The sequence below is a fragment of the Ahaetulla prasina genome, chromosome 1 (assembly GCF_028640845.1).
Source record: "Ahaetulla prasina isolate Xishuangbanna chromosome 1, ASM2864084v1, whole genome shotgun sequence".
In the NCBI taxonomy this organism is placed as follows: domain Eukaryota; kingdom Metazoa; phylum Chordata; class Lepidosauria; order Squamata; family Colubridae; genus Ahaetulla; species Ahaetulla prasina.
Genome location: NC_080539.1, coordinates 3,663,867 through 3,691,788, shown reverse-complemented (window position 1 = coordinate 3,691,788; position 27,922 = coordinate 3,663,867). Strand labels below are relative to the sequence as shown.

The 27,922-nt window shown below is 45.7% G+C and overlaps 1 protein-coding gene across 1 annotated transcript in view; it reads left to right on the top strand.

The window, feature by feature from the left end:
* Positions 1–27,922, top strand: part of NCOR1 (nuclear receptor corepressor 1) — a 195,279-nt gene that overhangs the window by 63,974 nt on the left and 103,383 nt on the right. Inside the window, exons 14-16 of the mRNA XM_058163993.1 lie at positions 1,824–1,925; positions 23,956–24,086; positions 26,793–27,010. Of these exons, the coding sequence (XP_058019976.1) occupies positions 1,824–1,925; positions 23,956–24,086; positions 26,793–27,010 (451 nt within the window). The remainder of the gene's footprint in view (positions 1–1,823; positions 1,926–23,955; positions 24,087–26,792; positions 27,011–27,922) is intronic.

The window sequence follows — 27,922 nt, the reverse complement described above, 5'->3', positions numbered from 1 at the left end:
AACGCAATACTGTTACGCAATATACAATACAAAAATAAAATACACTACACAACACAATACACAACACAAAAGTCAATACAAAATACAATCCGATAATACACAATACGCAACAACACAACACTGTACAATCCAATCCAATACACAATAGGCAACAACGCAATACTGTTATGCAATACACAATACAAAAATAAAATACACTACACAACACAATACACAACACAAAAGTCAATACAAAATACAATCCGATAATACACAATACGCAACAATACAACACTGTACATAATATTAAACTCAATACAAAATACTATCCAATAAAATCCAATAATACACAGTAGGCAACAACGCAACTGTACAAAATACAGAACTCAATCCAATCCAATACACAATATGCAACAATGCAATACTGTTACGCAATACACAATACAAAACTCAATAAAATACCCTACAGAACACAATGCACAACAGAAAAGTCAATACAAAATACAATCTAATAATATACAACACGCAACAACACAACACTACAATCCAATCCAATACACAATAGGCAACAACGCAATACTGTTATGCAATACACAATACAAAAATAAAATACACTACACAACACAATACACAATACGCAACACAAAAGTCAATACAAAATACAATCCGATAATACACAATACGCAACAACACAACACTGTACAATCCAATCCAATACACAATAGGCAACAACGCAATACTGTTATGCAATACACAATACAAAAATAAAATACACTACACAACACAATACACAACACAAAAGTCAATACAAAATACAATCCGATAATACAATACGCAACAATACAACACTGTACATAATATTAAACTCAATACAAAATACTATCCAATAAAATCCAATAATACACAGTAGGCAACAACGCAACTGTACAAAATACAGAACTCAATCCAATCCAATACACAATATGCAACAATGCAATACTGTTACGCAATACACAATACAAAACTCAATAAAATACCCTACAGAACACAATGCACAACAGAAAAGTCAATACAAAATACAATCTAATAATATACAACACGCAACAACACAACACTACAATCCAATCCAATACACAATAGGCAACAACGCAATACTGTTATGCAATACACAATACAAAAATAAAATACACTACACAACACAATACGCAACACAAAAGTCAATACAAAATACAATCCGATAATACACAATACGCAACAACACAACACTGTACAATCCAATCCAATACACAATAGGCAACAACGCAATACTGTTATGCAATACACAATACAAAAATAAAATACACTACACAACACAATACACAACACAAAAGTCAATACAAAATACAATCCGATAATACACAATACGCAACAATACAACACTATACATAATATTAAACTCAATACAAAATATTATCCAATAAAATCCAATAATACACAGTAGGCAACAACGCAACTGTACAAAATACAGAACTCAATCCAATCCAATACACAATATGCAACAACGCAATACTGTTACGCAATACACAATACAAAACTCAGTAAAATACACTACACAACACAATGCACAACAGAAAAGTCAATACAAAATACAATCTAATAATACACAACACGCAACAACACAACACTGTGCAAAATACAAAATTCAGGCGCCAGGAACATTTTTTTTCCTAACATCCGATGGGAAACGGCTGTCCTGCACCTCTGTTATTTGCACATCGTGGCTTTGTTTGTTGCGCCGAATGTCAGTCAAAAGTCCTGCCTGGCTTTCCTGCTTTAGGAAAATTTTCTTATTTTAAGAGCATTTCTCCCCATTGGCCTTTCTGCAGAATGTGCCGGACTGCGTTTTGTATTACTATTTGACTAAGAAAAACGAAAACTACAAGGCCCTGGTGCGACGGAACTACGGCAAGCGGCGAGGGAGAAACCAGGTGAGTTGCCTTTGGAGTTTCTAGTCCCTGATGTTCTTCCAGTGGGGAAGGCTGGTTTTTCATGGTGCTTCTTTTTGGGAATGTATTCACCTGTATTGGGCAAAGATGGTGATTAGCTGTGTTCAGTTCGGCGAGGAAAGATGCTTTCCACCTTTGGCTGTGTGTCTGTGTACATTCTTGGGTTTGTTATACAGGTAGTCCTCGACTTACGACCAGGGGTGGTATTTGCTTACTTTCCCTACCGGGTCTCAAATGTGAACGTGCGTGCGTGTCCACTCATGCGCCTGGCCTTCCGTGCAAATGCTTTGCTGCCGCGTGCGACTTCAAAAACGTGCCTAAATAGCACGACTTGGAAAACAGAATTTCGGCTACCGGTTCGGGCGAACAGGTCTAAACCGGCTGAATTCCACCTCTGCTTACGACCACAATTAGCCCGAAATTTCTGTTGCTGAGTGAGACTGAGTTTTGCCCAGGGGTGAAATCTAAAATTTTTTTCCTTCTGTGGGCGTGGCTTAATTGGTGGGCGTAGCTTGGTGGTCAGGTGACTGAATGGGCATGGCCAATAAATAATAAATAATAAAAATAATAAAGTATACAAAACTTGGGAGCGCACTGGTCTACCTTCTTTAAAAGTAGAGGCACCGGTCTACTAATTGCCTTTTTTTGGGAACGCACTGGTCTACCTTCTTTAAAAGTAGAGGCACCGGTCTACTAATTGCCTTTTTTTGGGAGCACACTGGTCTACCTTCTTTAAAAGTAGAGGCACCGGTCTACTAATTGCCTTTTTTTGGGAGCACACTGGTCTACCTTCTTTAAAAGTAGAGGCATCGGTCTACTAATTGCCTTTTTTTGGGAGCGCACTGGTCTACCTTCTTTAAAAGTAGAGGCACCGGTCTACTAATTGCCTTTTTTTGGGAGCACACTGGTCTACCTTCTTTAAAAGTAGAGGCATCGGTCTACTAATTGCCTTTTTTTGGGAGCACACTGGTCTACCTTCTTTAAAAGTAGAGGCATCGGTCTACTAATTGCCTTTTTTTGGGAGCGCACTGGTCTACCTTCTTTAAAAGTAGAGGCACCGGTCTACTAATTGCCTTTTTTTGGGAGCGCACTGGTCTACCTTCTTTAAAAGTAGAGGCATCGGTCTACTAATTGCCTTTTTTTGGGAGCGCACTGGTCTACCTTCTTTAAAAGTAGAGGCATCGGTCTACTAATTGCCTTTTTTTGGGAGCGCACTGGTCTACCTTCTTTAAAAGTAGAGGCATCGGTCTACTAATTGCCTTTTTTTGGGAGCGCACTGGTCTACCTTCTTTAAAAGTAGAGGCATCGGTCTACTAATTGCCTTTTTTTGGGAGCGCACTGGTCTACCTTCTTTAAAAGTAGAGGCATCGGTCTACTAATTGCCTTTTTTTGGGAACACACTGGTCTACCTTCTTTAAAAGTAGAGGCATCGGTCTACTAATTGCCTTTTTTTGGGAGCACACTGGTCTACCTTCTTTAAAAGTAGAGGCATCGGTCTACTAATTGCCTTTTTTTGGGAGCGCACTGGTCTACCTTCTTTAAAAGTAGAGGCATCGGTCTACTAATTGCCTTTTTTTGGGAGCGCACTGGTCTACCTTCTTTAAAAGTAGAGGCATCGGTCTACTAATTGCCTTTTTTTGGGAGCGCACTGGTCTACCTTCTTTAAAAGTAGAGGCATCGGTCTACTAGCCGCCTACAGGACTGATCAACTGTAGTGCGGCCCTTTGAATCGCCGCGGCAGTCGTTTAAGGCCGTTTGCAGCTATATCACCACCGAGAGCTTCAGGGACAGAGAAGACGAATAGCGAGGCATGGACAGTGGAGGTGGGCAGGGATTTTTGCTACCGGTTCTCCGAACTACCCGCCCCCATCGCTACCCCTGGTTTTGCCCCATTTTACAACCTCTCTTGCCATCGTTGTTAAGCGAATCACCGCAGCTCTTAAATTAGCGACGCAATTGTGAATCTGGCTCCCCCCCCTCCACTTGACGTCGCTTGTCGGAAAGTCGCAAAAGGGGATCACGTAAGCCCGGAACACTGCGACCGTCACAAATACGAGTCACTTGCCAAGCGTCTGAATTTTGATCGTGTGATCCTGGTGAATACTGGCCCTAAGTCACCTTTTTCAGGGCCGTTGTAACTGAGCGGTCACTAAACAAACTGTTGTAAGTCGAGGACTACCTGTGTGTGAAGAAGACTTTTGTCACGTTGGCCAAACATGGTTGTGAAGCGACTTCCGGATATTGTGTATCAGCCGTGCGAATAAAATTGGGCACCATCAGGACCAGTATTTGTTCTGTATAACAGGGGTCTCCAACCTTGGTCCCTTTAAGACGTGTGGACTTCAACTCCCAGAGTTCCTCAGCCAGCTTTGCTGGCTGAGGGACTCTGGGAGTTGAAGTCCACACGTCTTAAAGGGACCAAGGTTGGAGATCCCTGTTCTATAATGTCTAGGTTTCCTAGCTAGTCACCAGGAGTGGATTTCAACTCTCCACTTGGTAGATCAAACCGGCAGATCCAAGTTGCTGGGACTGGCTTCCATATGAGAGAATCTTGTAAGAATTGTAGGGTTTCCTGCCTGAGCAAGGGGGTTGGACTAGAAGACCTCCGAAGTCCCTTCCAATTCTGTTAATTCTATCTGATTGTGGTTTAACTGTTCTTCTCTTATGTCCTAGTGCAATGTTTCTCAAACTTGGTAACCTGAGGATAGGGGGATTTCAACTCCCAGAATTCCCCAGCCAGCCACATATAACAAAACTATGCTGTCTGGGGGATTCTGGGAGTAGAAGTCCACCCCTCTTAAAGCATGCTGGCTGGGGAATTCTGGGAGTTGGAGTTCACCCCTTTTAAACCATGCTGGCAGGGGAATTCTGGGAGTAGAAGTCCAGCCTGGAAGTCCACCCCTCTTAAAGCCTGGCTGGTTGAGGAATTCTGGGAGCTCACTCTCACTCTAGGCGTCCTTCTGGATGCACGGCCGTCGCCAGAGGAGCTTTTTATCAGGTTCGCGTCCCTTCTTAGACCGGGATTCCCTATGCACAGTCACTCATGCCCTCGTCACTTCCCGCCTGGACTACTGCAACGCTCTCTACATGGGGCTCCCCTTGAAGAGCACCCGGAGGCTCCAACTGGTCCAGAATGCGGCCGCGCGGGTGATAGAGGGAGCAACTCAAGGCTCCCATATAACACCTATCCTGCGCAGGCTGCACTGGCTTCTGGTGGTCTTACGGGTGCAATTCAAGGTGTTAGTTACCACCTTTAAAGCGCTCCATGGCATAGGACCGGGTTATTTACGGGACTGCCTGCTGCTACCGGCGGTCTCCCATCGACCAGTGTGCTCCCATAGGGAGGGTCTCCTCAGGGTGCCGTCGGCCAGACAATGTCGGCTGGCGACCCCCAGGGGGAGGGCCTTCTCTGTGGGGGCTCCAGCCCTCTGGAACGAGCTACCTCTAGGGATCCGCCAACTCCCTGATCTCCGGACCTTTCGACACGAGCTGAAGACGTTTCTGTTCCATTGCGCGGGACTGGCCTAACGGTTTTTAATGGGGGGTTTTATTGGATTTTTACAGTGCTCAGCCAAATTTGAATTAGATTTTTAAATTAGTTTTTAATTTTTGTATCTGTTGTTTTATTTGGCTGTAAACCACCCTGAGTCCTTTGGGAGAAGGGCGTTATAGAAATCAAAATAATAAATAAATAAAAAAATAAAAAATTTCGTTCTCCCAACTACAAGCACCAGGTTTTGATGAGTTCCGCTAAAGCTTTTACATGGTTAATTAATAACCACCACCCTTAATTACCGAGGGTCACATTTTAACTCGAGAGGCCTCAGTTAGTTATTATTTCTGCCGGATTTCCCTGTTGCATTTTGGTGGGGTTTTTTTGGGTGCGTTGCTAGTTTTTCAGTCGGTTAAGCGGGGCATTCCTCGTGTTGTTTTCAATACAGTGTGTGTCATTGGTCAATGTTCTTACTGCAATCATTGTGTTCAGATTGTTTCCAGGTTTGGGTAGAGGTTGCGGGCCGAAGGAAGCCTAGGGCACTAAAGTTTTTAATTATGCGGTTTATTGCTTTGAACTGGCATGCTTTTAGTTCAAAAAAAACAGTGCTGGAGGTGAAGCCACTATAAGACAATGGTGGCTAACCTTTTCCCCAAAGCACGTGCCCGAATCCCCCAAATGCAATGCACACATGGCTCCTGTACATGTGGCCCGCCCCTTCGCATGCACACACGGCCCCCGCACACTCCCTGCCCCCACGCATCCACATGCGGGCCCCCGCATGCGCCATGCTCCCCGCGCACGCATGGTAGAGACCCTGTTGTGCCTCGTCCACCCCCCTCTCCACAGCCGGGCCCGTCCCATCTCCTGCTATATCAGCCAGAGGCTGATAGTGAAGAAGAATGGCCTGGTATGCCTCCAGCCCCCAGCCCTGGCACCATGCCCGGACAGACTGAGCAAACAAACCTCCCTCCTATAGCATGTGCGCCTGAAGCCAGCCACGAGCTAGAATTGCCAGCAGCTGAGCAAGAAGATGAAAGGTGGGCTGATCCTCGCTTCCGGAGAATGGAGAGACGACGTCAGCAAAAGGAAGGGAGGGGCAGGCCTGGATAAGTGCTGAGTCATGGAGTCACACCCCATGGCCTATATAAAGGATCTGCTTTCTGGCATTCTTTGAGTCAGGCAAAGTCTCATCTGGTTGCTGAAGGCACACCTTGGATTCCTGCCTGCCCTGAGGACTCTGACAGGAATTTGGCAAAGCTGCAGAGGGTTCGTGGCCACGCTTGATACAGACTTCCCCGACCCGGCCGTCAGAGGAGGAGTGGGAGATGACAGACCCAAAGACTAGCTGGCAGAGGTGAACTGGGGTGACATAGGTTAGCCATCACGCCTATAAAATTTCTGCAGACTTGAACAACGGGCCCTGTCCAACAACATGAAATTCAGTGTGGAGAAAAGCAAAGGTTTTACACCTGGGCAGGAAAAAGCAAAGGTACAAGAACAGATTAGGCAAAACCTGAGCTCAAAAACAGTACCTGCGAGGACTTCCGCTGGCAACGCAGGCTTCGTGGACGTTCCTTTGGGATCGTCTGCCCTGGGTTTCATCAAACCATCCCTAACAGCGTAAATGGGCTGTCAAACGGTTTGGAATTCTCTCCCCCGGGAGAAGGGGGAGGGAAGAGTGGTCAGGTTTGGGTAGAGCTCCCCGGGAGCCCCTGGAATTTAACCAGGGGATCGAAGGGTGAGAGCTCCCCTTTAGCCTGACGAAGCTCCGTGCCCAGGGTGCTTCTGTTTATACAGAACGAGAAGCCGTGACCATCTCTGTGCCAAGATTTATTTTTAAAGAGAACTCAACACAGACAGAACAAAGTAGGAGGACTAGCAAGAATTTGCAAGTAATAAATCTTAACTTCAGCTCTTAAATAGCTTTCCTTTGAACTAACTTTCAACTTGAGTGGATTTTAAATGGCGTTTGCAATATACAAAGGAAAGTGAAACTATAAAAGGACAAAGGAAGAGAAGAACATAACAAGCTACTTTTTAAATGGAATGAATAAGAACTGTTAATGATTTTTTTTTCTTTTTACCTTTTTCTTTATCACAATGTTTAAGAAGAAAAGTTTATTGATTTTTTTTCTCTTTTTGGTAGATTTTACAGTTTAAGAATGGCTCTTAAGCAAACAGAACTAACTACTAAAATCTTGGAAACTTCTTCAAATATGGAATTATTTTTTTTATAGGAACTTTTGGAGGCTTATCTTTTAATAAGTTTTTAAACAAGAGATTTTTACACCAATATATTAAAAATCGGAAATTCTTTATTGTTAGATGTTAAGCTGATTGGTGAGCAGATGGTGGAAAATGTGTAAGATAGAAGACAAGGGGAAGGAGAATGCTTAAGATGTGATTTTGATGGTATTTTTTTTTAATATATATATATATAGGGTTTAATTTTTACAACTGACTTATTTTGGGTATAAGGTGTTACTATTTGATATATGTGAGGTATAAAGGAATGGGAAGATGGAATATTGTTTAACTTTTGGAGGACAGATAGAAAAATTTATGGATGTAATGTTGGTATTTGGTTAAATAGAATTTAATTGTTATAATTGATATATTTTGGATATAAGTTATAATTTTAATAATGTTATTTGACAGATGTAAGGTAAATTGAAGAAATATTAATATTAGCAATGTTATTTGATTTATGTAAGTGATATTAAAGATATGAGAAGATAGAATATTGTTTATTTTTGGAGATTGGATAAACATTTAAGAATTTAAGCTGGAAACATGAATTATATTTGGGAGACTGTTTAAGGAAGAAAGGTATATTATAAAAGAATTTCTGATGAATACTGGAAGATGGAATATCGTCTTGGTCTTGATCGATGAAGATTGGATATTAAAAACTATAAGATTCTGAAGACTTCAGGAGTGGAATGGATTAATATATATTTGGTGTTAATTGATGAAGATTGGATATTAAAAACTGTATTTTATTGATGAACTGGAAATACTAATTTAATTGGAAGATTCTGAAGATTTTAGGAGTGGAATGGACTGATATATAATGGACTGGAAGAAGAATGTACTTTTTTGTTTCTGGAAGGGAGTTAAGGTCTTAGAGAGGAGTGACTATGGATTATGACTTATGTTGTATTTTAATTTATGATTGTTAATCTTATACCCTGTACTTTGTTCTGGGAAGTCTCGGGGTGGGAGGGGAGGGAGGGAAGGGGAGAGGGGAGATGAAGGATCAATGTAAAGGAATGATTGAAGATATGTAATTAAGAAATAGAAATAATTTGAAATGAAATCGGGGCTGCTCAGCTGCCATTTCAGAAGGGAATGGAAAGGGAGAGGAGAGAGTGAAGGAAGAAAATAGGTAGGAAAAAAAGAGAAAGATATAAAAAAAAAAGTACCTGTGAGATGGACTTTGGAGTCCTAGTGGATGACCACTTAACCAGGAGCCAGAAGTCCTTGAGTGGCGCAGACTGCTAAGACAGTCTGTTAGTAATACAGCTGCTTGCAATTACTGCAGGTTCAAGTCCCACCAGGCCCAAGGTTGACTCAGCCTTCCATCCTTTATAAGGTAGGTAAAATGAGGACCCAGATTGTTGAGGGCAATAAAAAAGTTTACTTTGTATATAATATACAATTGGATGAAGATTATTGCTTAACATAGTGTAAGCCTCCCTGAGTCTTCGGAGAAGGGCGGGATATAAATGGAAATTTAAAAAAAAACTGGGGTGACATAGGTTAGCCATCAGGCCTATAAAATCTCGACAGACGTGAACAACGGGCCCTGTCCAACAACATGAAATTCAGTGTGGAGAAAAGCAAAGGTTTTACACCTGGGCAGGAAAAAGCCAAAGGTACAAGCACAGATTAGGCAAAACCTGAGCTCAAAAACAGTACCTGCGAGATGGACTTTGGAGTCCTAGTGGACGGCCACTTAACCAGGAGCCACGAAAATGAATACAGTTCTTGGTTGTGTAAACAGAGGCATAGAATCAAATTTGGGTACCACTTTATAAAGCCGTCTTAGTAAAGCCACGCCTGGAATATGGCGACCAGTTTTTTTTTTTTTCATAAAAAAGTTTTATTTTTACAATCATATCAAACAGCTCATCCAATGTACAGTTATATACAATTAGTCAGGCTTGCCCAGTCACCACCCCCCTTTTTAACACTCTTCCCTCTTCTACCTTCTTCTACTTTCCAGACCTTCCTCTCCTCTTATCTATATCCTCTCCTCCCTCCACCCTACACCTTCCTTCTCCCTCTTCTACCCCTCTTCCTTCCTCTTCTCCTCTTTCCTACCTCCTACTATCTCCTCTTTTCTCCCTCCCCACCGTTCTAAAATGGTAACTGGGCAGACCCGACCCTACATTAATTATATTTATACATCTTCAATAATCCCTGTACATTAACCATCACTCCATCCTCTATCCTCAACCCCCCAAAGTTTTGGTCGCCATATTGCAAAAAAAGATATTGAGATCTTTGGAAAAAGTGCAGAGAAGAGCAACGAAGACGATTAAAGGCCTGGAGACTAAAACATATGAAGAAGGGTTGCAGGATTTGGGTTTGGCCAGTCTAGAGAAAAGAAGGACTGGGGGGGGACATGATAGCTGTTTTCGAATATCTCAGGGGTTGCCACAAAGAAGAGGGAGTCACACTATTCTCCAAAGCACCAGAAGGCAGGACTAAAAGCAATGGATGGAAACCAATCAAGGAGAGAAGCAACCTGGAATTAAGGAGAAATTTCCCGACAGTCAGAACAAATAACCAGTGGAACAGCTTGCCACCAGAAGTTGTGGGTGCTTCAACACTGGAGGTTTTCAAAAATAGACTGGACACCCATTTGTCTGAAACAGTACTGGGTTTTTCTGGCTTAAGCAGGGGGCTGGACTAGAAGACCTCCAAGGCCCCTTCCAGCTCTATTCGGTTTGATTGACTCAGGACCAGAATTGGATCAGAATTTCCAGTGTAAGTCATTGCGGTCGTAAGTCGAGTTAGACTCGATTTTACCTCCCTTTTCACGATGGCCATTAAGCAAGTCAAGTCTTGTTAAGCGCATTCCTGGTTTTTAAGCGGAGGCGGCAGTCATCAGTGTGAAACGATTCTTCCCAATGGGTGTTTTGTTTTTGTTTTTTAAAAACGTAAACTGGTAAAAAAAAGGTTTCAAATCAAGGAATTTTAAAAAAAACCCTCAATTTTTGAGCATGGTGGTTTTTTTTTCAGGGAGGGGGAGCATAAGGGATGGGAGGGGGGGGCATGTTAGGTCGTTTTTCGTCCAAATCTGGTTTTGCTCAGTCTGAAGGTTCATTTTGGAGATGGGGGGGCGGGGGGGGAAAACCCACTGAAAGTTTCTTCCTGTGGCTCCAATGCATATAAGTAGTTGTGTATCTCATAAGTTGATTTTATGGCATCGAATCGAAGCGAATATTTGTAGCTCAGGGTTGGATTGTGGGGTCCTTGTGGGTCTCTTGAGCTCGGTGGGGTTTTCTTTTGGACGTTTCGTGACCCAACTAGGGAATATCATCAGTGTTGGAAGGGAGGAGGAGGACTAGAGGATCCTTGCTGCCCTCTGAGCTCAGTGGGGTTTTCTATTGGACGTTTCGTGAACGGCCGCAAAAAGGTTTCAAATCAAGAGCACAGCATGGCAGAACATTGAAACCAGTTGTAAAGGCAAGTTGTTTGCCAAGCGGCCGAATTAGATTCAGTGACCATGGTGGGATGAGGGGGTATTGCGTTGGTTATAAGTGTGAGGACTGGTCATAAGTGCGAGGATCAGACTTTGGAGTACCATTGTAACTTTAAAGCAGAGGTCTTCAAACTTGGCGGCTTTAAGACTTGTGGACTTCAACTCCCAGAATTCTCCAGCCAGCTATGCTGTGCTACACAATTGTACAGATAGCCCTTCGACTCGCAATCGTAGCGGAGTCCAAAATTCATGTTCTTCAGCGAGGCAGCTGCGAAGTGAGTTTTGTCCCGTTTTACGACCTTTCTTGTTGCTGTTGTTAAGCGAATCAGCGGAGTGGTTAAGTTAAGTCGCACGGTTGTTAAGTCCTGGTTTACCCATGGACTTCGCTGGTGAGAAGGTCACAAAAGGGGATCACGTTACCCTGGGACAGTGCGACCGTCATAAAGATGAGACAGTTGCCGAGCGGCTGAGTTTTGATCACGGGACCATGGGGAGCGCGACAGCGGTCGTAAGTCTGAAAAAGGGCCAACTATCTCCCCTCCTCTTATATCCTAGTTTAATATTTCTCAACTGTGGCAACTTGAGGCAGGGTGCACTTCAGCTCCCAGAATTCCCGAGTCAACCATGTATAACAAAAGAATGCTGGTTGGGGAATTCTGGGAGTGGAAGTCCTCCCCTCTTAAAGCACGCTGGCTGGGGAATTCTGGGAGTGGAAGTCCTCCCCTCTTAAAGCAGGCTGGCTGGGGGATTCTGGGAGTGGAAGTCCTCCCCTCTTAAAAGCATGCTGACTGGGGAATTCTGGGAGTGGAAGTCCTCCCCTCTTAAAGCATGGCTGGATGGGGGATTCTGGGAGTGGAAGCCCACCCCCCTTAAAGCATGCTGGCTGGGGGATTCTGGGAGTGGAAGTCCAGCCCTCTTAAAACATGGCTGGCTGGGGGATTCTGGGAGTGGAAGTCCAGCCCTCTTAAAGCATGCTGGCTGGGGAATTCTGGGAGTGGAAGTCCTCCCCTCTTAAAGCAGGCTGGCTGGGGGATTCTGGGAGTGGAAGTCCTCCCCTCTTAAAGCACGCTGGCTGGGGAATTCTGGGAGTGGAAGTCCTCCCCTCTTAAAGCAGGCTGGCTGGGGGATTCTGGGAGTGGAAGTCCTCCCCTCTTAAAGCAGGCTGGCTGGGGGATTCTGGGAGTGGAAGTCCTCCCCTCTTAAAGCAGGCTGGCTGGGGGATTCTGGGAGTGGAAGTCCACCCATCTTAAAAAATGGCTGCCTGGGGGATTCTGGGAGTGGAAGTCCAGCCCTCTTACAGCATGCTGGCTGGGGGATTCTGGGAGTGGAAGTCCACCCATCTTAAAACATGGCTGGCTGGGGGATTCTGGAAGTAAAGTCCACCCATCTTAAAGCTTGGCTGGCTGGGGGATTCTGGGAGTGGAAGTCCTTCCCTCTTAAAGCATGCTGGCTGGGGGATTCTGGGAGTGGAAGTCCTTCCCTCTTAAAGCAGGCCGGCTGGGGAATTCTGGGAGTGGAAGTCCTTCCCTCTTAAAGCAGGCTGGCTGGGGAATTCTGGGAGTGGAAGTCCAGCCCTCTTAAAGCATGCTGGCTGGGGGATTCTGGGAGTGGAAGTCCTCCCCTCTTAAAGCAGGCTGGCTGGGGAATTCTGGGAGTGGAAGTCCAGCCCTCTTAAAGCATGCTGGCTGGGGGATTCTGGGAGTGGAAGTCCTCCCCTCTTAAAGCAGGCTGGCTGGGGGATTCTGGGAGTGGAAGTCCTCCCCTCTTAAAGCAGGCTGGCTGGGGGATTCTGGGAGTGGAAGTCCAGCCCTCTTAAAGCATGCTGGCTGGGGGATTCTGGGAGTGGAAGTCCTCCCCTCTTAAAGCAGGCTGGTGGGGGATTCTGGGAGTGGAAGTCCTCCCCTCTTAAAGCAGGCTGGCTGGGGGATTCTGGGAGTGGAAGTCCTCCCCTCTTAAAGCACGCTGGCTGGGGAATTCTGGGAGTGGAAGTCCAGCCCTCTTAAAGCATGCTGGCTGGGGGATTCTGGGAGTGGAAGTCCTCCCCTCTTAAAGCAGGCTGGCTGGGGAATTCTGGGAGTGGAAGTCCAGCCCTCTTAAAGCATGCTGGCTGGGGGATTCTGGGAGTGGAAGTCCTCCCCTCTTAAAGCAGGCTGGCTGGGGAATTCTGGGAGTGGAAGTCCAGCCCTCTTAAAGCATGCTGGCTGGGGGATTCTGGGAGTGGAAGTCCTCCCCTCTTAAAGCAGGCTGGTGGGGGATTCTGGGAGTGGAAGTCCTCCCCTCTTAAAGCAGGCTGGCTGGGGGATTCTGGGAGTGGAAGTCCTCCCCTCTTAAAGCACGCTGGCTGGGGAATTCTGGGAGTGGAAGTCCAGCCCTCTTAAAGCATGCTGGCTGGGGGATTCTGGGAGTGGAAGTCCACCCATCTTAAAACATGGCTGGCTGGGGGATTCTGGAAGTAAAGTCCACCCATCTTAAAGCTTGGCTGGCTGGGGGATTCTGGGAGTGGAAGTCCTTCCCTCTTAAAGCAGGCCGGCTGGGGAATTCTGGGAGTGGCAGTCCTTCCCTCTTAAAGCAGGCTGGCTGGGGAATTCTGGGAGTGGAAGTCCATCCCTCTTAAAGCAGGCTGGCTGGGGAATTCTGGGAGTGGAAGTCCATCCCTCTTAAAGCAGGCTGGCTGGGGAATTCTGGGAGTGGAAGTCCTTCCCTCTTAAAGCACGCTGGCTGGGGTATTCTGGGAGTGGAAGTCCATCCCTCTTAACGCATTGCTGGCTGAGGAATTCTGGGAGTGGAAGTCCATCCCTTTTAAAGCATGCTGGCTGAGGAATCCTAGGCGCTGAAATCCACCCCTCTTAAAGTTACTAAGATTGAGAAACACTGGGTCGGAGTACCCTCCTTCTCCCCCTTCTCCCCATCATCCCCCAGCCCTATCTCACCCTCGCCCCTTGCCCTCCACTTGTTCTCCCAGCTGGCATCGACCTGACACCCCACATCTGGAAGGCATCAAACCGGCAAAGTTGACTGAACCCAGACCAGGCAGACTTCAGACCTGTCTCGTGCTCCCCTAAAGAAGTAGCAGTAGTAGTAGTGGAAGTAGTAATAGTGATGATGATGATGATGATGATGATGATGATGATGATGATGATGATGATGATATCAGGATGGTGGATGCTGGCAGCAACCCATATCAACCATCAATGCCAGGCAATAATATTTGTGATACATTTTTAAATGTTCCGTTGACTTGAGTTTCACGTTTAATGAATAAAAGTAAACGACAATAACAATAGTAAAATAAAATAGATAGATCATAAAATACATCAAGAAATTGCTCCTTCCAGCAATAAGCCCAGCAGAACTGCAAAAAAACTGTGCTACTCGGAACATCGTACATCTTAAGAAGGTACTTGGTTGATACCTAGGACGCTGGCAGCAACCCGTATCAGCCGTTAGCGCCAGTCAGTGGTATCGGTGACGCATTTTTGAATGTTCAGTTAGCTGAGTTTCATGTTTAATGAATAAAAGAGATAATGATGATGATGATGCTGATGCTGGCAGCAACCCATCAGTGCCAGGCAATAATATTTGTGATGCATTTTTAAATGTTCCGTTGACTTGAGTTTCGCGTTTTAATGAATAAAAGTTGATGATAATAATAGCAGTAGTAATAATGCATTAAAAATTGAAAACACTCCCACTCAGTTTGCAGATTGCAAAGGGGGAGGAGAAGGGAACTCGGCATGGGTCGTGTGTGGAGGGGGGAGCTCCCTTCGGTCAGCCTCCCCGTTGAATCACAGGTGGCCTGGCTGGCCCAGCTGACCGCATAGAAAAAAAAAACACGCCGGCGGCTCTGACAGCCAATCCTGCCCTCGCTCGACGCAGCATCACCTCGGGTAACCCGGTCGGGGGATTAGCGCCGCACACATGCGCCAGGGACCGTCTCCCTTCACTGGGGAGATTAAAGTGGCCGGGACGACACCCTCCTCCTTATTATCTTCTTCTTTTTTTTTTCTTTCCACTTTAACTCCCCCCCCCCCTTCCCTCCCTCCCTCTCTCCCTCCTCCCCTCCGGAATCACCACCTGGCTGGGACAGGTAGTAATTCTTTTTTTCTTTTTCTTTTTTCCCTGCCAGGCCTGGAGGGGAGGGAGGGGGAGAGCTCTTGTCGGTAAACTTTGCCTGGTTCTTTTTCTGGTTGTTTGCCACTCCTCCCTCGCCCCTTCTGGGGGGGGCCCCCCACGGATAGCTTTTCTTTTTCTCTCCCGGCCACCAATGAGCGTTCAGGTACGTCGATCCGAGAGGCTTCAGGCGATGGAAGGTTTGTGCTTTTGGTAGTTTGCTTTTTCTTTTTCTGTCTGTCTCATCTATCTATCTATCTTATCTATCTATCTATCATATTTGTATCATACCTATATCTGTCTGTCCATCCATCTATCTAGCTAACCTATATCTATCTTATCTCTCTCTTATCTATCATCTATTTAATTGGTCCAATTATCCCTTCCTTCCTTCCTTCCTTCCTGCCTGCCTGCCTTTCTTTCTTTCTTTCTTTCTTTCTTTCTTTCTTTCTTTCTTTCTTTCTTCCTTTCTTTCTTTCTTTCTTTCTTTTATCTATCTACCTACCTATCTTATCTCTCTATCTATCTCTCTATCTCTCTATCTCTCTATCTATCTATCTATCTATCTATCTATCTATCTATCTATCTATCATATTTGTATCTATAGCTATATCTGTCCGTCCATCCATCCATCCATCCATCCATTTATCTATCTCTGGCTATCTATCTATCTATCCCAGGGGTCTCCAACCTTGGCAACTTGAAGACTTGTGGACTTCATGCGAATTGGGGTATTTTATTTATGGGTCAAATTTGACGGTTTTAATTTTCGGCCATTTATAGAATACGTTATTTTAACTGTGGTTTTAATTTGTATATTGTACTGTTTTAATCTGGCTGTACACCGCCCTGAGTCCTTCGGGAGAAGGGCGGTATAAAAATCTAAATAATAAATAAATAAATAAAAATTCAACTCCCAGAACTCAGAGTTCTGGGAGTTGAAGTCCACAAGTCTTCAGGTTGCCAAGGTTGGAGACCCCTGATCTAACCTGATCTTATCTCTGTCTTATCTGTCTATCATCTAATTAGTCCAATTATCCCTTCCTTCCTTCCTTCCTTCCTTCCTTCCTTCCTTCCTTCCTTCCTTCCTTCCTTCCTTCCTTCCTTCCATCTACCTACCTACCTACCTACCTACCTACCTACCTACCTACCTACCTACCTACCTAATATCTCTTTCCCTCTCTCTCTCTCTCTCTCTCTCTCTCTCTCTCTCTCCATCCATCCATCCATCCCTCTCTACCTGGCTTTTGGGCAGGTAGTTGGGTTTGCTCAGTTTGCTGAATAATTCAACTTTGAGCTTCTTTTTAAAACTCGGGCGGGTGGGGGGGGGTGGCATCGAGAGATTCCAGCTTTTGGACCTGTTTCATTGGTTGAGCTTTAGCTTTGCTTGGTGAAACCCCCAACCCTCCCCCCCCCTTCTTTTTTACTTTGCAGATTTGCAATGTAACTCATTGCATGCCAAATCTCCTGCCGGGGGCTGGCAAGGGGATTGGAGGCCAGGTGGGGGTGGGGGTGTGTGACATCCTTCTTTTAAAAACATGGGGGGACTGTTGTGGTCCGCCAGCAGCCTGTGGAGCTGGCAACCGAGTCGGACAGCAATGAGGCTGAGGAAGCGGGTGGACCAGTCCTGGAGGCTGGGGAAGGCCCGGATGAGGGCTCTGCGTCGGAGGCAGAGGTGGGGCCAGGGCCATCAGGGAGTGAGGTCCGGACTCCAGAGCCTCCAGAGGCTGATAGTAGTGAGGTAGAGGAACAGGAGGAGCCTGTTCCTAATGCACGCATGAGAAGAGCTGCCAGAAGGCAAGAGCAGCTCAAGCAAAAAGGACGACTCAGGAGTAATGCCAGGAGATGTTTGGCCCCTCCCATAAGGCTTAAAAGACCAGCAACAGTGTTTGGGCTCTTTGCCGGAAAGCAACATTGATCGCTTCGTCTTCTTGCATTTATTTTTGTATCGGTGTCTTCTGAACGTTTGCCAAGAAAGGCCTTTGGCAGTTTGCCTAATTGGACCAAGGTTGGTGATAGGACTGAGGAATTTGTGTTGGAGGAATTTGCTTTAATTTAGTTGAACGACGCTGGGAATGAAATAATTCTCAGCTGTTTGTTTTTACACTGACTTGAGTTTCCTACTACCTACTTGGGCCTGGGTCACGACAGTGACATTGCTCACTTCCCTTGCTTAGGTGGTTTTTTGTTTTTTTTTAAATTTGCACAATAGTCCTCAATTTACAACGGTTCATTTAGTGACCGAAGTTGCAGCAGCACTGTAAAAATGTGACTCATGACCGTTTTTCACAGTCAATGACCATTGCAGCATCCCTACGATCACATAGATGATCGATATTCCAACCCTTGGCAACTGTTTCACATTTGTGACGGTCGCAGTGTCCGTGTGTGTGTGTGTGAGAGAGAGAGAGAGAGAGACGTGATCCCCTTTTGTGACTTTCTGACAAGCCAAGTCCATGGGGAAGCCGGATTCACTTAATAGCCGGGTGACTAACTTAACGGTGGTGGTTCACTTAACGACAGTGGGAAGAAAGGTCGTAAAACGGGGCTAACTTTAACAAGTGTCTCGCTTAGCAGCATAAATTTGGTGCTCAGCTGCGGTCGTAAGTCGTGGACTGCCTGTATACCGCTTCTATTATTTTTACAAATAAATCCAGACGTGCCTAATCCTGCCTCCCTCCTCTTCCTCCTCCCCCTCCTCCTATTTTTCACCTCCACAACAACCCTGTGAGGTGGGGCTGGGCCGGGCCGGGCCGGGAAAGAAGGACTGGCCCAAAGTCAGCCAGCCAGCCGGCTTTCATGCTTAAGGCAGGATTAGAACTCAGAGTTTCCCCACTTTCTAGCCTGGGGGCGGGGCTGTGCTTACTCACAAGGAGGCTTAGAGAGGCCGAACTCTGCATTGAATCTTCGACCTGGACCCACAAAATGTTTGTGTGTTGTTTTTCCCTAGTCTTTTGTCTAGAATGAATTGTGTCTTAGCAAGGATGTCCAACCATGGGAAGTTTAAAACCTGTGGACTTCAACTCCCAGAATTCCCCAGCCAGCCACGCTTGAAGATGAGTGGGGAATTCTGGGAGTTGAAGTCCACAGGTCTTAAACTTGCCGTGATTGGACACCCTTGCAATAAAGACTACGACTTCTTTCAAAACCCTCCCCCATCTGGTTTTTCCCCTTCCCCCCTCTCTTTCTTTCTTTCCTTTCTTTCTCTCTCTCTTTCATTCTTTCCCTTTCTCTTTCCCTTTCTTTCTGTCTTTTTGTTTCTCTTCCTCAGTCTTTCTTTTTCTTCCTTCCTTTTTCTTTCTTTCTTTCTTTCTCTCTCTCTCTCTTTTTCTCCCTCTCCCTCTCCCTCTCTCTTTCTCTTTCTTTCTCATTCTGTTTCTCTTCTTCTTTCTCAGTCTTTCTCTCTCTCTTTCTCCCTCCTCCTTTCTTTCATTCTCTCTTTCTCCCTCTTCCTCTCTCTCTCTTCTCTCCCTCTTTTTCTTTCTCTTTCTCTCTTCCTCTCCCTCCCTCTTTCTTTTTCTCTCTCTCTCTCTCCTTCTCTTTCTTTCTCTCCCTCTCTTTCTCTCCTGTATCTTTGTCTCTTTCTTTCTTTTTCTCTCTCTCTTTTTCATTCATTCCCTTTCCCTTTCTTTCTTTCTTTTCTTTTCTTCCTCTTACTCAGTCTTTCTTTTTCTTCCTTCCTTCGTTCCTTCCTTTCTTTCTCTCTCTTTATTTCTCCCTCTCCCTCTCTTTCTCTTTCTTTCTTTCTCGTTCTGTTTCTCTTCTTTCTCAGTCTTTCTTTCTTTCTCTCTCTCTCCTTCTTTCTCTCTCTCTTTCTTTCTCCCTCTTCCTCTCTCTCTCTCCTCTCCCTCTTTTTCTTTCTCTTTCTCTTTCTCTCTTCCTCTCCCTCTTTCTTTTTCTTTCTCTCTCTCTCTTTTTCTCTCTCTCCTTCTCTTTCTTTCTCTCCCTCTCTTTCTCTCCTGTATCTTTGTCTCTTCCTTCCTTCCTTCCTTCCTTTCTTTCTTTCTCTCTCTCTCTCTTTCTTTCTCTTTCTCTTTCTCTCTCTCTTCTCTCCCTCTTTTTCTTTCTCTTTCTCTCTCTCTCTCTCTCCTTCTCTTTCTTTCTCTCCCTCTCTTTCTCTCCTGTATCTTTGTCTCTTTCTTTCCATCCTTTCTTTCTTTCTTTCTTTCTTTCTTTCTTTCTTTTCTTTTTTCTTTCCTTTTTTTCTTCCTCTCTCTCTCTCTCTCTCTCTCTTTTTCTGTTTCTCAGCTTCCCACTCTCTTTCTCACTCACGCAAACACACACTCACAACAAACACGCACACAAACACAGTTCTGTAGCCCATCTTGGCACAACATGGGATTATTGGCCTTGGCAAGGCCTTGGGTTCTTCTAAATAAATCGAGGAGGCAGGGGACATGTGCTGGGGGCTTCCTGGCTAGAAACACGATCCCGCTGCCCCCCCCCTCCTGCTCTCCAACCTATTCATCTAAATATTACAGGGGTATTTTAAACTTGCAACAGCTGACATCAAGTGTAACAGAGGCTGTCATGCAGGAAATTTTGTGTGTGTGTGTGTGTTTTTCAGGGAAAATGTTGGGCTTGGCTCAGGATAGAAATACTTAATTTAAAAAAAAGTAAACATTGGCTTTGATGACCAACAAATGGATTTTATTTTTCTTTCTTAGTTTTCTTTCAAACACTGGGTTGTCCCTTTGATTTATTTTTTTCTTTTCTTTTCTTTTTTTTTCTTTTCTTTTCTTTTCTTTTCTTTTCTTTTCTTCCCTTCCCGTCCCTCCCCTCCTTCCTTCCTTCCTTCCTTCCTTCCTTCCTTCCTTCTTTCCTCCCTCCCTTCCTCCCTCCCTCCCTCCTTCCTTCCTTCCTTCCTTCCTCCATCACACTTCCTTCCTTATTTCCCCTTCCTTCCTTCCTTCCTTCCTTCCTTCCTTCCTTCCTTCCTTCCTTCCTTCCTTCCTCCATCACACTTCCTTCCTTATTTCCCCCTCTTTCCTTCCTTCCTTCCTTCCTTCCTTCCTTCCTTCCTTCCTTCCTTCCTCCCTCCCTCCATCACACTTCCTTCCTTATTTCCCCTTCCTTCCTTCCTTCCTCCATCACACTTCCTCCCTTATTTCCCCTTCCTCCCTTCCTTCCTTCTTTCCTTCCTTCCTTCCTTCCTCCTTCCTTCCTTCCTCTTTCCCTTCCCTTCCCTTCCCTTCCCTGTGAAGTCACTTGCATGAGATCCAGGGACTGATCCATGATGTGGACCTTTCTTCTGGGCATCCAACAGGTGTAGCCTTAGTTTCCCTAGACGGGGATCATCTGGGAAAGCCGAACTCCGCAGGGCCCAGAATTCCCAGCTGGCTGTCCTGCTAGGAACTCTGGGAGCTGCAACTGAACCCCTGGACTCCCCACATATCCCAGACCTAGAAGAAGCCAGAAACCTGGTTGTGTGATTGAGTCGGCCGTCTGCACGCTCTATAGAGCCGTGTTTCTCAACCGTGGCCTCTTTGATAAAAGACTTCAACTCCCAAAATGCATTCTGGCTAGGGGAATTCTGGGAGTTGAAGTTCACCTATCTTAAAGTCGCTGGGGTTAAAAAATGGTTTAGGTCGGTTCCCCCCCCCCCCATTTACGATCCCAATCAAACCCCAAATTTCTGTTGCTAATGAGAAATTTTGTTAGATGAATTCTTCCTCCCTTTTATCCCCTTTCTTGCAGTTGTTAAGTAAGTCGCTGTTGTTTATTTTATTTATTTATTTCGTATTTTTATACCGCCCTATCTCCCTAGGGACTCAGGGCGGTTCACAGGCAGATAAAAAAGTACATATAAATACAAAATAAAACATCAATTAAAAAACTTATTCCAAATGGCCAAATAATTAAAAACGACAGTATACATAATAAAACCCATTAAAACCAATTTAAATTTAAAATCTAGTCCAGTCCTGCGCAGATGAATAGATGAGTTTTAAGCTCGTTAACTCATTAACGTGGTCGTTAAGTAAATCCGGCTTCCCCAATGACCTCGCTGGTCAGAAGGTCGCAAAAGGGGATCACGTGAACCCCTCCCCCCCCCGCCCCGGGACACTGAAACCGTCATAAATACGAGTCAATTGCCGAGCGTCTCAATTTGGATCACATGACTATGGGGACGCTGCAACCGTCATAAGTGTGAAAAAAAGTCATAACTCACTTTTTTCATTGCCGCTGTAACTTTGAACGGTCACTAAGTGAACTGTTGTAAGTCGAGGACTGTTTTTTTTAAAAAAAAATTTACATTTATATCCCGCCCTTCTCCGACGACTCAGGGCAGCTTACAATGTATAAGGCAATAGTCTCATTCTATTTGTATATTTTACAAAGTCAACTTATTGCCCCCCCAACAATCTGGGTCCTCATTTTACCTACCTTATAAAGGATGGAAGGCTGAGTCAACCTTGGACCTGGTGGGACTTGAACCTGCAGTAATTGCAGGCTGCTGTGTTCTAATAACAGGCTTCTTACCAGCCTGAGCTACCATGGCCCCTTTGTACCGTGCTTTAATAATAATAATAATAATAATAATAATAATAATAATAATAATAATAATAATAATAATAATAATAATAATAATAATAATGTTTTAATTTGTATACCGCCCTTCTCCCGAAGGACTCAGGGCGGTGAACAGGCAAGTAAAATACAGAACAGAAACATACACCATAATTAAAACAACCCTTAAAAAACTGATTCAAATATGCCCGAAATTTAAAATAACAATTACACCCCATAAAAATTACCACAATTTAAAACCCACAATTAAAATTTAAAAATTTAAGAATCAGGCCAGTCCAGCCATATGAAATAAATAGGTTTTAAGTTCGCGGCGAAAGGTCCTAAGGTCAGGTAGTTGTCGAAGCCCGGGGGGAAGCTCGTTCCACAGGGTCGGAGCCCCCCCAGAGAAGGCCCTCCCCCTGGGGGCCGCCAGCCGACACTGTTTATCTGACGGCACCCTGAGGAGTCCCTCTCTGTGGGAACGCACCGGACGATGGGAGATCGAGGCCGGCAGTAGACGGTCCCGTAGATAGCCCGGTCCTAAGCCATGGAGCGCTTTAAAGGTGGTAACCAATACCTTGAAGCGCACCCGGAAAACAGCAGGTAGCCAGTGCAGTCTGCGCAGGATAGGTGTTACGTGGGAGCTCCGAACCGCTCCCTCAATAACCCGCGCAGCCGCATTCTGGACCAGCTGAAGTCTCCGGGTGCTCTTCAAGGGGAGCCCCATGTAGAGAGCATTGCAGTAGTCCAGACGAGAGGTAACGAGAGCATGAGTGACCGTGCATAGGGCATCCCGGTCCAGGAAGGGACGCAACTGGCGGATCAGGCGAACCTGATAAAAAGCTCTCCTGGAGACGGTCGCCAAATGATCTTCAAAGGACAACCAACCATCCAGGAGCACGCCCAAGTTGCGTACCTTCTCCATTGGGGCCAACAACTCGCCCCCAACAGTCAGCCACGGGTGCAGCTGACTGTACTGGGGTGCCGGCATCCACAGCCACTCCATCTTGGAGGGATTAAGTTTGAGCCTGTTCCTCCCCATCCAGACCCGTACGGCTTCCAGACACCGGGACAGCACTTCGACAGCTTCATTGGGGTGGCCCGGGGTGGAAAAGTACAGCTGAGTATCATCAGCGTACAGTTGGTATCTCACCCCAAAGCCACTGATGATTTGTAAGCATGCTTCCAACTTTCTGTGCCTGCACCTACAAATCCAGAAAATTCTTCTGGGAGAGCTTTTCTTTCTCCTTAAAATATTGGTAGTCCTCACGTTATGGCCGTAATAGAACTTGCACGTTATGGTCGTAAGTCGGTTATGGATGGATGTAAAGCAGGACGTGACGTGTCTGACTCCAGTCTTGCGAGCTTCATTCTGGCAGTTGTTAAGCGAACAAAGTGGCCATAAAAAGGAATGCAGAGGTCGTTAAGCGAAACAATTTTTTTTTTTTTTTTTTGCTGAAAAATCAGAAGAAAATTCAACTTTGAGTAAAAATATACCAAAACGTGATAGTGGGACAATGCAAAGGGCTGTAAAATTTGGGGTCACGTGATCATGTGTGGCAGGTGGCGGCGTCGGAACTTCGGAACCAAGTCGTGTATCTTTTCAGAGGTCTTTTGGAACTTTGAACGGTTGTTAAGCAACCGGTCGTAAGCCGAGGACTCCTTGCCGTTTCGGTTTCTAAGCTCATGATCTCCTTCCCCCCCAAGACCCCTCTCCCCACGATGCTGGCCGTCTTGTGTACAGGTAGTCCTCGACTTACGACCCCAGTGGAGCCCCAAAAGCGCATCGCTAAGTGAGACATTTGTTAAGTGAATTTCCCCCCATTTTACGACCTTTCTTGCCACCATCGTTAACTGAATCCCTTCGGTGGTTCAGTTAGTCAGGCGGTTGTTAAGTGAATCGGGTTTCCCCGTTGACTTTGCTAGTGGAAAGGTGGCTAAAGGGGTTCATATGATACACACACACACACCCCGGGACGCTGCGACCGTCATAAATACGAGTCCATCGCCAAGCGTCCGAAATTCTGACCGAGGCGATGCAGCCCAGGGTCGTCAGTGCGAAAAAAACGGTCGGAAGTCCCTTTTCTTTCCCCCAGCGGTGTTGCAACTTGGAACGGTCACTAAAGCCAACGGCCGTAAGTGGAGGACCGCCTGTAATTCGAATGGGCCTCTCGTTTCAGCAACAGATCTCTCGTCCTTCTCAAGAAGAAAAAGTCGAAGAAAAAATAGAGGAGGAGAAAGCGGAGAAAACTGAGAAAAAGGAGGAGGAGAAAAGAGATGAAGAGGAAAAAGACGAGAAGGAGGAAGCCAAGTAAGTCCCTTCACGGCTGTCTTTGTGTGTCCGGGTATAAACGGCCTTTGAAAGAATCCTGGTTGGATTACAGGGATAGCACAAACCCAGGGAGTCCTCTAGTTACGTCCGCAGTTGAGACCAAACTTTATGTTGCTAAGTGAAACATTTGGGAAGTGGGCTTGCTCCGTTTTACGACTTCTCTTGCCAGAGTTAACATAATATAATAACAGAGTTGGAAGGGACCTTGGAGGCCTTCTAGTCCAACCCCCTGCCCAGGCAGGAAACCCTGCACCATTATCAGACAGATGGCTATCCAACATTTTCTTAAAAATTTCCAGTGTTGGAGCATTTACAATTTCTGAAGGCAAGTCGTTCCACTTATTAATTGTTCTAACTGTCAGGAAATTTCTCCTTAGTTCTAAGTTGCTTCTCTCCTTGATTAGTTTCCACCCATTGCTTCTTGTCCTGCCTTAATGTGCTTTGGAGAATAGCTTGACCCCTTCATCTTTGGGGCAGCCCCTGAGATATTGGAAGATTGCTATCATGTCTCCCCTTGTTCTTCTTTTCATTAAACTAGACATACCCAGTTCCTGCAACCGTTCTTCATATGTTTTAGCCTCCAGTCCCCTAATCATCTTTGTTGCTCTTCTCTGCACTCTTTCTAGAGTTGAAAGGAGGGATCCTTGGTGCTCTCTGAGCTTGCTTGTTTTCTTGCAGACGTTTCATGACCCAACTAAGTTACATCATCAATGTTAGAAGGGAGAGGGATTTGCAGGGAGGAGGAGGAGGAAGAGTTGGACTGTGGGGGTCCTTGGTGCTCTCTGAACTTGGTTCTTTTCTTGTGGATGTTTCATGACCCAACTAGGTTACACCATCAGTGGTAGAAGGGAGGGTGGGGTGTGGAGAAGAGAAGGAGGAGGAGGTAGTGGTGATGAAAGAGGAAGAGGAGGAAAACTGTGGAGTGCTTGGGGCTCTCTGAGCTTGGTTGTTTTCTTGCAGACGTTTCATGACCCAACTAGGTTACATCATCAGTGGTAGAAGGGAGGGAGGGAGGGAGAGAGGAAGGAAGGAAGGAAGGAAGGATGACTGTGGGGTCCTTGGTGGTTTCTGAGCTTGGTAGTTTTCTTGCAGACGTTTCATGACCCAACTAGGTTACATCATCAGTGCTAGAAGAGTTTGCAAGGAGGAGGAGGAGGAGGATTATGAGGTCCTTGCTCTCTGAGCTTGGTGGTTTTCTTGCAGACATTTCATGACCCAACTAAGTATCATCATCAGTGCTAGAAGGGGTGGAGCGAGGGAGGAGGGAGGAGGAGGACTGTGGGGTCCTTGGGACTCACTGAGCTTGGTGGTTTTTTTGTAGACCTTTCATGACCCTACTAGGGAACATCATCAATGCTAGAAGGAAATGAAGTTTGCTCTCTGTTTATGTAGAATGGCTTACTTACTCTGTGTTGGTGAAGGTGATGTTTCCGAGGGGGTGGGGGGGTTTGTAGAGAGGGCGAGGAGGAGAAGGGAAGGGAGGGTGGGGTCCTTGGTGCTCTCTGAGCTGGGTAGTTTTCTTGAAGACATTTCATGACCCAACATGTTAACGCCATCAGTGCTAGAAGGGAGTGGGGTTGTCTTTCCGTTTATTTACTGGTGGCTTGCCCTGTCAATGTCGGTGGGGATGCATTTTCCTTCTTGTTGCTTCCTTGATTAAACTGTTGTGGATGGATGGATGGATGGAAGGAAGGAAGGAAGGAAAAAAGAAGGATGGATGGAATGAAGGAAGGAAAAGGGAAGGAAGGAAGGAAGGAAGGAAGGAAGGAAGGAAGGAAGGAAGGAAGGAAGGAAGGAAGGAGAGGGAAAGATAGCTAGATGGTGGGTCCTTGGTATTACTCAACTAGGTAACATCACCAGTGCTGGGAACTTGGGGTCGCTTGCTGCCTATTTAATTATCAAGAAAACAACCCATCAACAGTGATAGGCCAAGCCACACTAGTATATTAACAAAAAGGCAACCCCTCTCCCTTCTGACACTGATGATGTTACCTATTTGGGTGATGAAATGCCTGCAAGACAACCAACAAGTTCCGAGAGCACCAAGGATCCCACAGTTCCCCTCCTCCTCCTCCTCCTCCTCTCCACAAACTCCGTTTCCTTCTAGGATGGATGATGTTACTAAGTTGGGTCATGAAACGTCTGCAAGAAAACCACCAAGCTCAGGGAGCACCAAGGACCCTGGATTCCCCTCTTCTTCTTTCTCCTCCTCCTCCTCCTCCCCCACTCCTCCTCTTTGCAACCCTCCTCCCTTATAGCTTTGATAATGGTCCCTATTTGGGTCATGAAATGTCTGGAAGAAAACCAGCAAACTCAAAGCACACTAAGGACCCTGCAGTCCCCCTCCTCCTCCTCCCTTCTGGCACTGATAATGTTCCCTAGTTGGGTCACGAAACGTCTGTAAGAAAACAAACTCAGTGAGGAGCCCCGAGGAGCCCACAGTTCAACCCTGAGCCACGAATCTTCCCTTCTGTCAGTATCAAAAGTCCCTTCCGCCCATCCAGAATTCCTCGCTGGGTCGCTCTGCCCCCTGCGTGCCTGCCAGACATTCCTCCAACTTGCCAGAGGAGCTAGTAAGCATTACGTAGCTCACACTCTTTTCGTCCCTCGGCCGTCCGTCCGTGTCTCTTCTCCATTCAGGTCCCGGCCATCCCTGACTTTTTTCTTTTTCGTGTTTCTCCCCAGGGAAAATATCAAGGAAAAGGAGAAAATCGAAGCCCAGCCAGAGGAATCCGAAGAACGGGAGCCCGCAGCTCCGAGAGGGCGTAAGACAGCCAACAGTCAAGGCCGACGGAAAGGCCGGGTCACCCGATCGATGACGAACGAAGCCGCGGCGGCGAACGCGGCCGCAGCGGCCGCCACTGAAGAGCCTCCCCCGCCTCTGCCGCCCCCGCCAGAACCTTGTAAGTCAAGCGGGGTCCCAAGAACGGCCCGGGACCATCTCGGTCATTTTGTCACAAAATATTTATTATTATTTATTATTTATTATTTAGATTTTTATACCGCCCTTCTCCCGAAGGACTCAGGGCGGTGTACAGCCAAATTAAAACAATACAATATACAATTTTAAAACAACAGATTAAAATAGCATATTCTATAATGGCCGAAAAATTTAAAAACCATCAAATTTGACCCAATAAAACAGAATACCCAATTTAAAATTATTAAAATTCAAAACATTCAAAATTTAAAAATTAAGAATTAAGCCAGTCCCTTCTGCCTTCTGCCAATCTCGTTACTGGCTTCCAAAATCCTTCCCGTGATGCTCTGGGTTTGGATAGCAAGTGAAGGTCGTCCTCGGCTTACGACCACGGTGGATTGATGTTGCTAAATGAGAGACCTGTTGAATGAGCATTTTTCCCCCTACTTCACAATTTTCCTTGCTGCATTTTGTCAAGGGACTCGCTCCTGTGAGTCATCCAGTCATTAAATGAATCCGGCTTCCCCCGTTGACCTTGCTCGTCAGGAGGTGGCAAAAGAGGATTGCGTCTCTCTCTCTCTCTCTCTCTCTCTCACACACACACACACACCTGGGACACTGTGACCGTCATAAACAGGAATCTCTTGTCAAGCATTTGAATTTAAGTCAGGTGACCACAAAGAGGTGGTGACCGTTGCAAGAGAGAAAAACGGTTGTAAGTCTCTTTATTTTCAGCGCCGGTCACTAAAAGAATTACTTTAAGTCGTGGACTATCTCACCAGTTAACGGCCACTATTAAGCGCCGACCTTCCGTTGTTACGAAAAAACCCACCATTGCTAAGTGAGTTTTGCCCCATTTTATGACCTTTCTGGTCACCGTTGTTAAGTGAATCAC